Source organism: Bombina bombina, chromosome 1, assembly GCF_027579735.1.
Source record: "Bombina bombina isolate aBomBom1 chromosome 1, aBomBom1.pri, whole genome shotgun sequence".
NCBI lineage: Eukaryota > Metazoa > Chordata > Amphibia > Anura > Bombinatoridae > Bombina > Bombina bombina.
This window is the reverse complement of record NC_069499.1, coordinates 43,689,443-43,704,112: the sequence shown is the minus strand read 5'-3', so window position 1 is coordinate 43,704,112 and position 14,670 is coordinate 43,689,443. Positions and strand designations below refer to the sequence as shown.

At 38.1% G+C, this 14,670-nt stretch overlaps 1 protein-coding gene across 1 annotated transcript in view; it reads right to left on the bottom strand.

Annotated features, from left to right (window-relative positions):
* The window catches only part of CCDC198 (coiled-coil domain containing 198), a 46,875-nt gene extending 37,289 nt beyond the window's left edge, over nt 1-9,586 (bottom strand). The window contains exon 1 of the mRNA XM_053689178.1: nt 9,274-9,586. Within this exon, the coding sequence (XP_053545153.1) occupies nt 9,274-9,481 (208 nt within the window). The 5' untranslated portion in view covers nt 9,482-9,586. The remainder of the gene's footprint in view (nt 1-9,273) is intronic.
* Between the last annotated feature and the right edge of the window lie 5,084 nt (nt 9,587-14,670).

Sequence of the window (14,670 nt, the reverse complement as noted above, 5' to 3'; positions counted from 1 at the left end):
ACTGTATTCTCTACAAAATATATTATGCTCTACAAAATATACTATACACTCTACAAAATATGCTATACCCTCTAAAAAATATGCTATATTCTTTACAAAATATACTATACCCTCTACAAAATATGCTATATTCTTTACAAAATATACTATACTCTCTACAAAATATGCTATATTCTTTACAAAATATATTATACTATCTGCAAAATATTCTATACACTACAAAATTTACTAAAATATAGTATACTCTCTACATAATCTACTATATACTTCACAAAATATTCTATACTTTCTATAAAATATACTATACTCAAGAAATATTTTATACCCTCTACAAAATATACTATACTCTCTATAAAATATACTAGGCTCTACACAATGCTCTACAAAATATACTATATTCTCTACAAAATATACTATACTCTACAAAATATACTATATTCTCTACAAATTATACTATACTCTACAAAATATACTATATTCTCTACAAAATATACTATACTCTAAAAAATATACTATATTCTCTACAAAATATACTATACTCTACAAAATATACTATACAAAATATGCTATATTCTTTACAAAATACTATAATATACAATGCTCTACAAAATCTACTATAATATAGTATACTATACCAAATATATTGCACATCACAAAATATACTATATTCTATGCAAAATATACTAAATAAAATTTAGTATACTCTCTACAAAATATACTTTATTCACCACAAAATATACCATACTTTCTGCAAAATTGTCATAGATTGCAGGAACTGTTTAATTCTTTTATAAAGATCAGTGTTCCTGTGAGATTGGGAAAGGTTTAGGTGTTGGCTACGTGTTCCTGAAGGAATCCTTAGGAATACCTAGCACTTTAATATGTGCCAAGAGATTAGGTTAGAGTGAAATATATTCTGATTAATACACTCTAACTAACATGAGGCAGTATCACATATAATTATAAAACATATAGATTGTCTTAAGTGTTGAACAGTAGACACAACACTATGAATGATATGAATCACTCTGCAGTTAGTAACGGTAATCAACAAATAGTCAGACCTGTATCAGAGTTCCAGAGAAGGTCAGCTTGTTCGCACTGAAGTGCTGGTTTCACTCCGTGAAGTTTCCTAAGAGAGAGCAGCAGGAGCGTGGCGAGCGGTCAGAGCTGACAGGCAGTGAGAAGTGCAGTCGGCTGTGTCTGATGACATCACCGGCAGCGTGTACCGCACAGACACAGCAGAACTCCGGAGTGTTGAAGCTGTTCCTGCAGGTTACCCGATGACAAGGGAAAATAGATGAACAGGGTAGTGTAAAGTTAATTCTCCAAACAAGGAAGGTTACGGCTGTATCACAAAGGTTCTGAGGTTTAGGCTCAGAGGAGGTTAAGAGTGCACACGAAGTAGATAGTATACTCTCAATAAAGCAGCATTGGTTCTAGGTAGGAGGTGCCTTAAATATGCAATTGCTTAAAGGGACAGAGAGAAAACATGAACCCTTACAGAGCCCCCCCTTCAAAGAACCACAGCGTGGGTCAAGGTCTGGGACGGTCCGGGTTCCGCAGATGAAAAAGGGACACACGGCGTGGAGCAGAAACATTGGAGGCAGGTTCCCAGGAATCCTCCTCATGTCCAAAACCCTTCCAATGAATGAGATAGAATAAAACCCCTCTGCGAGTACGTGAATCCAAGATGCTATGTACCACAAATTCTTGATCCGAGGAAGGTATCGGAACAGGATCAGGAATAGTAGGAGTTGGTGTGGATGGAGAACAAGGTTTAACCAATGATATGTGGAAAGTTGGATGGGAGCTGTAGTGTGACAGTTGATGGATTATTGATCCGAACTATGGGATAAGGACCAATAAACAGCTTCCCTAACTTTTTGCTAGGGTATGATAGTCTCAGATTTTTCGTGGAGAGCCAAACCTTTTGACCCACAGTATATACAGGACTGGTCCTATGACGGAGGTTGTAGTATTTGCTCTGATAAGCTTGAGCTTGGAGTATGTTGTCATGGATAGTAGGGAACAGACTGGAGATATCGTTGACTAGATCATTAACCATAGGACATGGAGTTTCGACCTTAGGTAGTAGAGTAAAACGAGGGTGTAAACCATAGTTGACAAAGAGAGGAGAGAAACCAGTAGAGGCATTTTTGTTATTGTTATACGCAAATTCTGCTAAAGGGAGAAATGATGCCCATGACTCCTGCTGATCCGCACAGTAGCATCTCAAATACTGCTCCAACCACTGGTTTACTCTCTCTGTCTGCCCGTTAGTTTGTGGATGATAAGCGGTGGTAAGTTTTTGTTCCATGTGTAGAGACTTACATAAAGATCTCCAAAATTTGGAGGTGAACTGGGTTCCACAATCACTGATAACTGTCAGAGGTATACCATGCAACCGGACAATATTTTGTATGAAAAGGTCACAGGAGATTTTGGAAGTAGGTAACGAGGTTGTGGGGATGAAATGAGACATTTTAGAAATACATAGATCTGTAATCACCATGATTGTGGTATAATTGTTGGATATCAGCAGATCAACAATGAAATCCATAGATAAAGTCTGCCATGGAGCATGGGGGACTGGCATAGGTTGTAGAAGTCCAACAGGTAGTTGTCTAGAGGGTTTGGAGGTAGCACAGATGACACTTTGATCCAAATGATCCTTGAGATCATTCCGTAGGGAAGGCCACCAGTAGGATCTAGTGAGTAGATCCATAGATTTATCCCTGCCCATATGCCCAGCCAAAGGAGATTGGTGTACAGAATTCAATACCTCCTTACGGAGGTTTAGAGGTACATACAGCTTATGGTCCTTTCGTAATACTCCAGTAGAGTCAGGTAGTAAGTCCTGATAAGGAACTGAAGTGTCAGTTTCAAGGGCTTTTTTAAATAAAGGTTCAAGACATGTCAGAATCCCTACTATACAATCCCTAGGTATGATAGTAGTTGGGATGGTGGATTGAAGGGGTTTAGTGGTTTGCCTGGAAAGGGCGTCTGCTTTACAATTTCTGGTACCTGGTCTATAAGTGATGATATAGTGGAAGCGAGAGAAATAGAGACTCCATCTCACTTGTCTGGAGGACAGAGTACGGTTTGATTGTAGGTACTGCAGATTTTTGTGATCTGTGTAGATAACTGTAGGTTGATTAGCTCCTTCCAGTAGATGTCTCCAATGATCAAATGAACATTTTATAGCGAGCAGTTCTTTTTCTCCTACTGGATAATTCAACTCGGCAGGTTGTAGGACTCTAGAGAAGAATGCTACCGGATGTAAAGGATCCTTGAAGGATTTCCTCTGGGAGAGGATTGCCCCAATGGCAAAATCGGAAGCATCGACCTCTAGTATGAATTGCTTCTGCATATCCGGATACTGTAGAATGGGAGCTGAAGTGAATTGAGACTTGAGATTGTCAAAGACTATCTGGGTCTGATGGTTCCAGGCAAATGGCTGATTAAGTTTAGTGAGTTCAGTCAAAGGTTTCGTAAGAGCTGCAAAACCAGGTATAAACTTCCTATAATAATTAGAAAATCCTAGAAAGCGCTGTACATCTTTTTTTTGTTTGGGGTGTAGACCAATCTAGAATTGCCTGAACTTTGTCATTTTGCATCTTAATGCCTTTAGGGGAGATCTCATATCCAAGGAAGGATATATTTTGAGACTCAAATATGCATTTTTCCAGTTTAGCATATAGACTATTCGTCCTAAGTCTGGAAAGGATTTCCCTAACATGTAGTCTATGTTGATCTAGGTCTTGTGAAAAAATGAGAATATCGTCCAAATAGACTACGACATACACATCAAGGATGTCTCTGAACAGATCATTGATAAGGCATTGGAATGTTGCTGGAGCGTTGCATAATCCACATGGCATCACTGTATATTCGAATAGACCGTATCTAGTTCGAAACGCAGTGAGCCATTCGTCACCAGCTCTCATTCGTATCAGATTATAGGCACCACGAAGATCCAACTTGGTGAAAACCGTGGCTCCCCTCAATCTTTCTATCAATTCCGGGATTAAAGGGAGAGGGTACCTGTTTTTACGTGTACGCTTGTTCAATTCTCGGTAATCGATAATAGGTCTCAAAGTACCATCTTTGTTTGTAACAAAGAATATCGAGGCCCCAGCAGGGGAAGTACTGGGTCTGATGAACCCTTTTCTAAGGTTGTCATCAATATAGTTCTTTAAATGGTCCAGCTCTGGTTTAGAGAGTGGATAAATGTGGCCGTAAGGGATGGAGACCCCAGGAAGTAAGTCAATCGGGCAATCATAAGCCCTATGGGGAGGAAGAACCTCAGCTTCCTTTTTGTCAAACACATCGGCAAAATCAGCATACTGAGTGGGTAGATTATTTACTTCAGTATGACATAGAATAGATAAGTCAGTGTCTGATGGGGAGGTGTTAAAGATAGGAAAAGTTAAGCTCCGGTTATCCCAATTTATTACTGGTTTATGGGTACACAACCATTCCATACCGAGTATGATGTCAAAAATTGGGGAAGTAATAACATCAAATATACAAAAATTAGATACCAAATTATTAACAGTTACCTTTATAGGGTCAGTTTGGTGTAGCACAGGCCCAGAAGCAAATAAAGACCCATCAATAACCTTCACAGAGACTGGATTGCTTTTACACACAAAGGGAATTTTATTGGATTTCACAAAACCTAGATGAATGAAATTTCTACATGAGCTTTGTATCTATAATTGCTTCAGTGGATGTCTGGAAGTGGTCCCACTGTAAAAGAATTGGGATAGTGATGTAAGCGCTTTTAATAGTCTTTAACATATAAGAAGTATAAGGAGATAATAACCTACCCTTCTTAGTTTTAGTAAGTATAGGGCAGTCCTTCACTTCATAGGATGGGGAGGCGCAGTACATGCATAGGCTGTGCATTTTTCTTCTGGCTTTTTCCTGTGTGGTGAGTGGCCCCTTCATGAAGCCTATATCCATAGGTTGAGGACTATCTTTCACCTGATAAGGTGGTGTAGGGAGGAAGCTTTTGGAGCTTGTAGCTTTTTCATTCCTACGTTCTCTCAGGCGTCTATCAATATTGATTGTGAGTGTGAAAAAATCCTCCAGGGAGTCGGAGATTCCAATTCAAGACAGTTTGTCTTTTATCTCTTCAGATAATCCCAGACGAAATTGTGTCTTGAGGGACACCTCATTCCAGCCTGAATCACGAGCTGAGATTTTAAATAGGGTGATATAATTCTCCACTGGATTTTTCCTTTGTTTTAGTGCCCTAAGAGAATTTTCGGCAGAGACCTGTTTGAAAGGGTCATCATAAAGTGCCGCCATTTGGTTGAAGAAACTTGATAGAGACCCCAAGACAGGGTCTTGGTTCTCATAGAATGAGTCAGCCCAAGCCCTGGGCTCCCCTCTTAAGTAGTAAATGACCGTAAGGACTCTGACCCTTTCGGTAGGATAGGTGCGTGGTTTTAGGTCAAATAACAGTAAGCAGGAATTCCTGAATTCCCTGAACCGAGCTCTGTCTCCAGAGAATTTCTCAGGCGGGGAGACCAAGGGCTCAGGTTTTTGTTCCGGAGGATTTGGCTTGGGGGCCAGTACCTCCCTTAAACAGGCTTTTAAGGCCTGATTCTCAACTTGAAGCTCATGGAAAGAGCCTGACAGAGCATCTAGTCTGTCAGACAACACTTGAACTCTTTCAGCAAGTGGATCCGGTTCCATAGTGTTAAGAAAAAAAAAAAAAATGTAATACTTCAGAACACTTCACCCAAAACCTTTCTAAATCTTTTTTTTATGGCTGCTTTATTATGTCATAGATTGCAGGAACTGTTTAATTCTTTTATAAAGATCAGTGTTCCTGTGAGATTGGGAAAGGTTTAGGTGTTGGCTACGTGTTCCTGAAGGAATCCTTAGGAATACCTAGCACTTTAATATGTGCCAAGAGATTAGGTTAGAGTGAAATATATTCTGATTAATACACTCTAACTAACATGAGGCAGTATCACATATAATTATAAAACATATAGATTGTCTTAAGTGTTGAACGGTAGACACAACACTATGAATGATATGAATCACTCTGCAGTTAGTAACGGTAATCAACAAATAGTCAGACCTGTATCAGAGTTCCAGAGAAGGTCAGCTTGTTCGCACTGAAGTGCTGGTTTCACTCCGTGAAGTTTCCTAAGAGAGAGCAGCAGGAGCGTGGCGAGCGGTCAGAGCTGACAGGCAGTGAGAAGTGCAGTCGGCTGTGTCTGATGACGTCACCGGCAGCGTGTACCGCACAGACACAGCAGAACTCTGGAGTGTTGAAGCTGTTACTGCAGGTTACCCGATGACAAGGGAAAATAGATGAACAGGTTAGTGTAAAGTTAATTCTCCAAACAACAAGGAAGGTTACGGCTGTATCACAAAGGTTCTGAGGTTTAGGCTCAGAGGAGGTTAAGAGTGCACACGAAGTAGATAGTATACTCTCAATAAAGCAGCATTGGTTCTAGGTAGGAGGTGCCTTAAATAGGCAATTGCTTAAAGGGACAGAGAGAAAACATGAACCCTTACAAAAATATACTATACTGTCTACAAAATATAGTATGATCTATAAAATATACTACACTCTCTACCAGAGGCGTAACTAGAAACCACAGGGCCCAGGTGCAAGAATCTAAGAAGGGCCCCCCCACCACCCCTCCCCTCTCCAAAAAAAAGTGAATTTAATACATATATTTTTTTTTTTACATTTAACACAGAAAAAAATGTGAATCAGATTACATGTCTGCAAAAGGAGGTACCCTGTGCCCACAGTCTGTGAGATGGTCTGACCCCCTATTACTGTATATATATATATAGTGACACTATTTAACCCCCCAGTACTGTATATATTAAGTTAGTGACACAGTCTGTAATCTGCCGGTGAGATGGCTGTCCTGACCCTACCCGCCCAGTACTTTATAAAGTGACTATAGTAGTCAGTGACATGGTCCAGCCCCCCGTACTGTATATAGGGGTACTGTATAGTGACACTGTTTTCCCCCTGCCCCCCCCCATGCTGTAGTAACAAGGTCTGTAATTTGCTGGTTCCGCAAACATACACAAACACACACACACACATGCATAAATACACACACAGTCACATACATACACACACACACACCATACACACACACATAAACACCAATGGGTATAACAGAAACACTAACCCCTGTAGTCATGTCACATTCACATGATATCAGTGCAGGCAGTGGTAGGTTAACGTTTTTTATTAAAAAAAAAATTATTAAAAAAAAATTATAATTTTTTTTATTTTTTTTTTAAGATGGGCCCCCACCCTCAGGGGCCCAGTCGCACCTGCGACCTCTGCACCCCCTGTAGTTTCGCCCCTGCTCTCTACAAAGTATACCATATTTTCTACAAAATATAGTATACTCTACTGAATATACTATACTCTCTACAAAATAAACCTTACACAATATACTATACTCTCTACAAAACATATTAACTTCTACACTCTATACAAAATACATATTTAAACATATGCTGACACACATACAAACAGACACACATACACATTTCTCAAATTATCATGAACAGTTAATAGTAAATAATTAACTGTAAATGGTTAACTTTGTAATGCTAAACATTAACAGCATTCTAGTATTTACTGGGAGAAAATGTCATAAAAACTAACTGTATCCCTTTGTTTTATCTGATAGAATTTTTAGATTGTTTATAGTTGTTAATAGTTTTATCTCCTTTATGTAGGTTAAAGTTTTTAATAAACAGATTAAAGTTCAGATCACATTTGTAAACTATCTAAACTAATGTGTACAACAATTGAGTGCTTTCCTATAAATGTTAATTTATGATTGCAAGGAAGCGTTTGGAGGTTTAAGAAAAGTTCATAACACAATTAATCAAAATGATATGATATTAATTGCACATCATTAATTAATATAAATGGTTAGGTGGAAAAACATGCATTAAAATATATTAAGCAACATCAATACTGAATTCATTATCAAGCATGTTTTTTTTAGTCTTGGTTAATAAATATCTGAGATATGTGAAAGCCTAATGTAAAATCATTTTTGTTTGCTCGATTCAATGTTTTTTTTCAAACTGATTCACTTGGCTTCACCTATTTATTATAAAACAGAGATGAAATACAATATGTTTTGTATTTATTCTGGAAAGAACGAGTGTATGAATTTTGAAACGGGTTCCTCATAAAGAAAACAGTTGCAAGGTTTGAGAGCTCTTAAAGGGACATTTAACACTAAATACATTTCATGCACCTCACTCTAATTATGTGTGCCACCATTTTGAAACCTAGGTTTTACTGCAGTAACTGAAAAAGAGTTGCTGCACATGTGCAAACACATTAACAATGAAATGCAGTGACAGCTAGATTTCAACATGGAAGCACCCATAATCAGAGGAAGGCAGAGAGTAACCTCAATATTAAACCCACATTTTGTTTCATGATTCAGATATAGCATGCAATTTTAAACAACTTTGTAATATACTCCTATTATCAAATTTTCTTCGTTCTCTTGGTATGTTTATTTGAAAAGGCAGGAATGTAAGCTTAGGATCCGCACCATTTTTGGTCAGTACCCTGGGTAGCACTTGCTGATTGGTAGCTACATTGAGGTCAGTTTGTCAGGCAGTTTGATTTTATGAAATGTATCTCTGTTACATTTATATACAGTGCACAAAACTCTGTAAATAAATATAGATGAAAAACACAAGTATTTATTATGTGACAGTGGTCATGAGGAGGCAAGTGGCTTCTGCACACAATGCTTTAGATGCCACTTACTCTCCTTGGTGTTGAGAAAGCTTACAATGGTTTTCTCTGTCATTATTGAAACAATTAATGGTGTCACTTCTACATTGCTTTGCTACTTGCTGTGCAAAAGAACTGTAGCTTTGATCTATTTTGTATATTATCTATTCTGTATGTTGACCCTGGGCAGGTTGATCTGTGTCTAGCGCTGCAGGATTTAGGGGACAGTAACTTTATTTATGCATTCTATTACAGATCAATGACCTCTAGTTGTCTAGTGAGTTGTACATGACATCTCCATGTTGAAGGTTGGGGGAAGCAGATTTCCCAATGCCAGCACAAAATACACCACTCAATCCACTAACTCACACAGTCCCACTCTTTCTCTACATAAACAAGAAGAGATGGTGTATGATAAATAGCCTTTGTACCCTCCTGGATGGTCATATCCTGGAATCTAATACAATTTTATAAACTACTTGGAGTTAATTTAAAATTACCTGTTGAGCCTCTTCCATACAGAGTCTCTCTCAGCGGTGGAAGGTGACCGTCCCATGTTGGGCTGGTTTGCTTCATTCGGCCAAATGAAGACAAATTGCTCATTCCTTTGTGTCCATGGATAATGACTGATGAAACCAAGACATCTTCTCCTTCAAGAGGCATCACTTTCCGCACTTTGTGATTGCATTTTGATTGGTTCACACCCATATCAAGCCGAACAAAAACAGAGGGCAAATGGAAGTCATTGAGTTTATAAAAACAGATAGATTTGTGTCCTGAATTAATAAAATGTAATTTCTCCAGGGCGTTCCCTTCTTGTGCCCACACACAAGTGAGAATATGCAGTGTCTGGCTGGTTACTAGGAGGAGAGCGGTGGCCATGCTAGTTAAACATTTACATGGGCAGAAACTCACTGAAGTGGAAAAAACAGACATTGAATATTAAACTACTCAAATCACTACTCTGGAGGTCACTTCCATGGGCTAGAAGAAAAGGTTTACAGTACCCTCCCTATATTTACGTCAACACCTGAGTGATAACCTCTGTAAATTAATTCCAGACCATTAATTCCTAGTGTTTCAGAAAAGGTTATCTATGAAATAGCCCAACAGGACATTAAAGGGGCAGTAAACTCAAAGTAAAATGGTTGTGATTCAGACAGAGCACAACATTTTATAAAACTTTCAATTTCACTCCCATTATCTAATTTGCTTTTTTTGTATCATTGTTGAATAGTTAAGATAGGGAGGGAAAAAGCAATATTTGCAACAATATATAAATGTTATACCGTATAAGTATACAGTAGTTGCTTCCATAGAGTGCTAGGATATGTGAACGCACCTGGGCTCTATGTAGGTTTATACTTCAAAAAAGGATGCCAAGAGTACAAAGCAAATTTAATAACAGAAGAACGTGGTCTAAACAGCCCTTGAAACTACTTCACTTTCCCTTTAAATAGTGTAAGACTACTCTAACAGATCATCTATAACTGTTCCTAACTGGCCTTTACAATTCTTTCTTCAATAGTTAAACAATTAATATAAAAAAATACATCTACTATTCTCAGCCTAAACTATCTATCTATCTATCTATCTATCTATCTATCTATCTATCTATCTATCTATCTATCTATCTATCTGTCTGTCTGTCTGTCTGTCTGTCTGTCTGTCTGTCTGTCTGTCTGTCTGTCTGTCTATCTATCATTATCTATATCTATCTATCTATCTATCTATCTATCTATCTATCTATCTATCTATCTATCTATCTATCATCTATCTCAATATCTGTCTGCATGCCTATTTTCATGTGTATGTTGTCAATTTACAAATAGTATATATTAATTAAAAAAATAACTAAGATGATAACGACAGCATATCTATACTATAATCATGCTTGTAACGCGTCTGTCGCCGTCGCCAATTGCGCACACATCCTCAAAGGAATTTTGGCTGCACGAGGCAGCCAAAATAATGTTGGCTGCGCACGCAGCCAAAAGAATCCACCTGAATGCAGCTTACGCTACATCCAGGAGGATTCGCCTGCCATTTTCGGAATCCACCTGGATGCAGCGTAGGCAAACGAAGCCTTAAAAAAAAATGCAACTGCCCAGACAAAATAACGGAAAAACATGTAACAGCCCGCACAAAATAATAAAAAAACCTAACCACCCGCACAAAGTATAACAAAAAACAACCTAACATCCCACATGAAGTATTAACAAACAGCTAAACCGCCAACCCCCCACATTGCAAAATAATAAAGTAATTAACCCCTAATCCGCAAATTAAACAACGCAAATAACATAATTAATATATTAACCCCTAAACCAGTGTTTTTCAACCAGTGTGCCGTGGCACACTAGTGTGCCGTGAGAGATCCTCAGGTGTGCCACAGCAGACTGACAACAGTGTGACATATTTTTTAAACATTGCTTGTTTTTTACTCCCAGTGCAGGGGTAGTTTGTAGGAGGCATGGCATAACAGCACAATACATACAGTATGTGTGTGTTTGTGTGTATGTGTATATATATATATATATATATATATATATATATGCTGTATTAGGTTACAATGTGTGATTTTTTTTAAATTTTGGGATGGTGGTGTGCCACAGGATTTTTTAATGTAAAAAAGTGTGCCACGGCAAAAAAAAAGGTTAAAAATCACTGCCCTAAACTGCCAACCTTCCACATTGCAATAAACCTAATTAACCTATTAACACCTAAACTGCCAAACCCCAACATCGCAATAAACCTAATTAACCTATTAACCCCTAAACCGCCAACCCCCCACAACGCAAATAACTAACGGCTAGATTACGAGTTTTGCGTTATGAGTAAAAAAGCAGCGTTATGTGTTATAACGCTGCTTTTTCACTACCACTGCTATTATGAGTCTTGTTGGTACAGCTGTCCCGCACACTTTTTTGGCCATACCGCAAATTAACTTACGCAATTTGCGTAAAGTCTTTTTTCAATGGGACTTCTATAGCGCTGATATTACAAGCTTTTTCTGGGAGGCCAAAAAGTGAGAGGTACAGCCTATCCCGCAAGATTCGTAATGCAATCTAAAGTCAGTAGTTATGAGTTTTACGCTACAAAGCTGTAGCATAAAACTCATAACTAAAGTGCTAAAAAGGACACTAACACCCATAAACTACCTATTAACCCCTACAATGAGGCCCTCCCGCATCGCAAACACTAAAATAAAATTATTAACCCCTAATCTGCCGCTCCCGACATCGCCGCCACTTTAATAAACATATTAGCCCCTAATCCGCCGCACTCCTGCATCACAAACACTAGTTAAATATTATTAACCCCTAATCTGCCGCCCCTAACATCACCGCCACCTACCTACATTTATTAACCCCTAATCTGCCGCCCCCAACGTCGCCGCCACTATACTACATTTATTAACCCCTAAACCTAAGTCTAAATCTAACCCTAACACCCCCTAACTTAAATATAATTAAAATAAATCTAAATAAAACTTACAATTATTACCTATATAATTCCTATTTAAAACTAAATACTTGCCTGTAAAATAAACCGTAAGCTAGCTACAATATAACTAACAGTTACATTGTAGCTAGCTTAGGGTTTATTTTTATTTTACAGGCAAGTTTGTATTTATTTTAACTAGGTAGACTAGTTAGTAAATAGTTATTAACTACCTAGATAAAATAAATACAAATTCACCTGTAAAATAAAACCTAACCTGAGTTACACTAACACCTAACATTACACTACAATTAAATTAATTACATTAATTAAATACAATTACCTAAATTACAAAAAAACAAACACTAAATTACACAAAATAAAAAACAAATTATCAGATATTTAAACAAATTACACCTAATCTAAAAGCCCTATCAAAATAAAAAAGCCCCCTAGCCTAAACTAAACTACCAATAGCCCTTAAAAGGGCCTTTTGCGGGGCTATGCCCCAAAGAAATCCACTCTTTTAACTGGAGAAAAAATACAAACAACCCCCCCAACAGTAAAACCCACCACCCACACAACCCCCCCAAATAAAATCCAAACTAAAAAAACCTAAGCTCCCCATTGCCCTGAAAAGGGCATTTGGATGGGCATTGCTCTTAAAAGGGCATTTAGCTCTTTTGCTGCCCAAACCCTAACCTAAAAATAAAACCCACTCAATAAACCCTTAAAAAAAACTAACACTAACCCCCGAAGATCCACTTACAGTTTTGAAGACCGGACATCCATCCTCAACGAAGCCGGGAAAAGTCTTCAGCAAAGCGACATCCAAACGGGCAGAAGTCTTCATCCAAGCCAGCAGAAGTGGTCCTCCAGACGGGCAGTAGTCTTCATCCAGATGGCATTGTCTATCTTCATCCATCCAGCACGGAGCGGCTCCATCTTCAAGACATCCGGCACGGAGCATCCTCTTCAATCAACGTCTTCTTTACAATGAGGTTTGCCTTTAAATGACGTCATCCAAGATGGCATCCCTTGAATTCTGATTGGCTTATAGAATCAGCCAATCGGAATTAAAGGTGAAAAATTCCTATTAGCTGATGCAATCAGCCAATAGGATTGAGCTTCAATCCTATTGGTTGATCCAATCAGCCAATAGGATTGAGCTCACATTCTATTGGCTGCTCCAATCAAGCTCAATGCAAGCTCAATCCTATTGGCTGATTGCATCAGCCAATAGGAATTTTTCACCTTTAATTCTATCAGCCAATCAGAATTCAAGGGACGCCATCTTGGATGACGTCATTTAAAGGCAAACCTCATTGTAAAGAAGACGTCGATTGAAGAGGATGCTCCGTGCCGGATGTCTTGAAGATGGAGCCGCTCCACGCCAGATGGATGAAGATAGAAGATGCCGTCTGGATGAAGACTTCTGCCCGTCTGGAGAACCACTTCTGCCGGCTTGGATGAAGACTTCTGCTCAGTTGGATGAAGACTTCTGCCGCTTCGCTGAAGATTTCTCCCGGCTTTGTTGAGGATGGATGTCCGGTCTTCAAAACTGTAAGTGGATCTTCGGGGGTTAGTGTTAGGTTTTTTTAAGGGTTTATTGAGTGTATTTTATTTTTAGGTTACAATTTGGACAGCAAAAGAGCTAAATGCCCTTTTAAGGGCAATGCCCATCAAAATGCCCTTTTCAGGGCAATGGGGAGCTTAGTTTTTTTTAGTTAGGATTTTGTTTGGGGGGTTGGTTGTGTGGGTGGTGGGTTTTACTGTTGGGGGGGTTGTTTGTATTTTTTTTTTACAGGTGAAAGAGCTGATTTCTTTGGGGCAATGCCCCGCAAAAGGCCCTTTTTATGGGCTATTGGTAGTTTAGTTTAGGCTAGGGTTTTTTTTTTAATTTGGGGGGGCTTTTTTATTTTGATAGGGCTATTAGATTAGGTGTAATTAGTTTAAATATCCGATAATTAGTTTTTTATTTTGTGTAATTTAGTGTTTTTTTTTTTTTTGTAATTTAGGTAATTGTATTTAATTTATGTAATTAATTTAATTGTAGTGTAATGTTAGGTGTTAGTGTAACTCAGGTTAGGTTTTATTTTACAGGTGAATTTGTATTTATTTTATCTAGGTAGTTAATAATTATTTACTAACTAGTCTACCTATTTAAAATAAATACAAACTTGCCTGTAAAATAAAAATAAACCCTTAGCTAGCTACAATGTAACTATTAGTTATATTGTAGCTAGCTTAGGGTTTATTTTATAGGTAAGTATTTAGTTTTAAATAGGAATTATTTAGTTAATGATAGGAATTTCATATAGATTTATTTTAATTATATTTAAGTTAGGGGGTGTTAGGATTAGGGTTAGATTTAGGGGTTAATAAATTTAGTATAGTGGCGGCGACATTGGGGGCGGCAGATTAGGGGTTAATAAATGTAGGTAGGTGGAGGC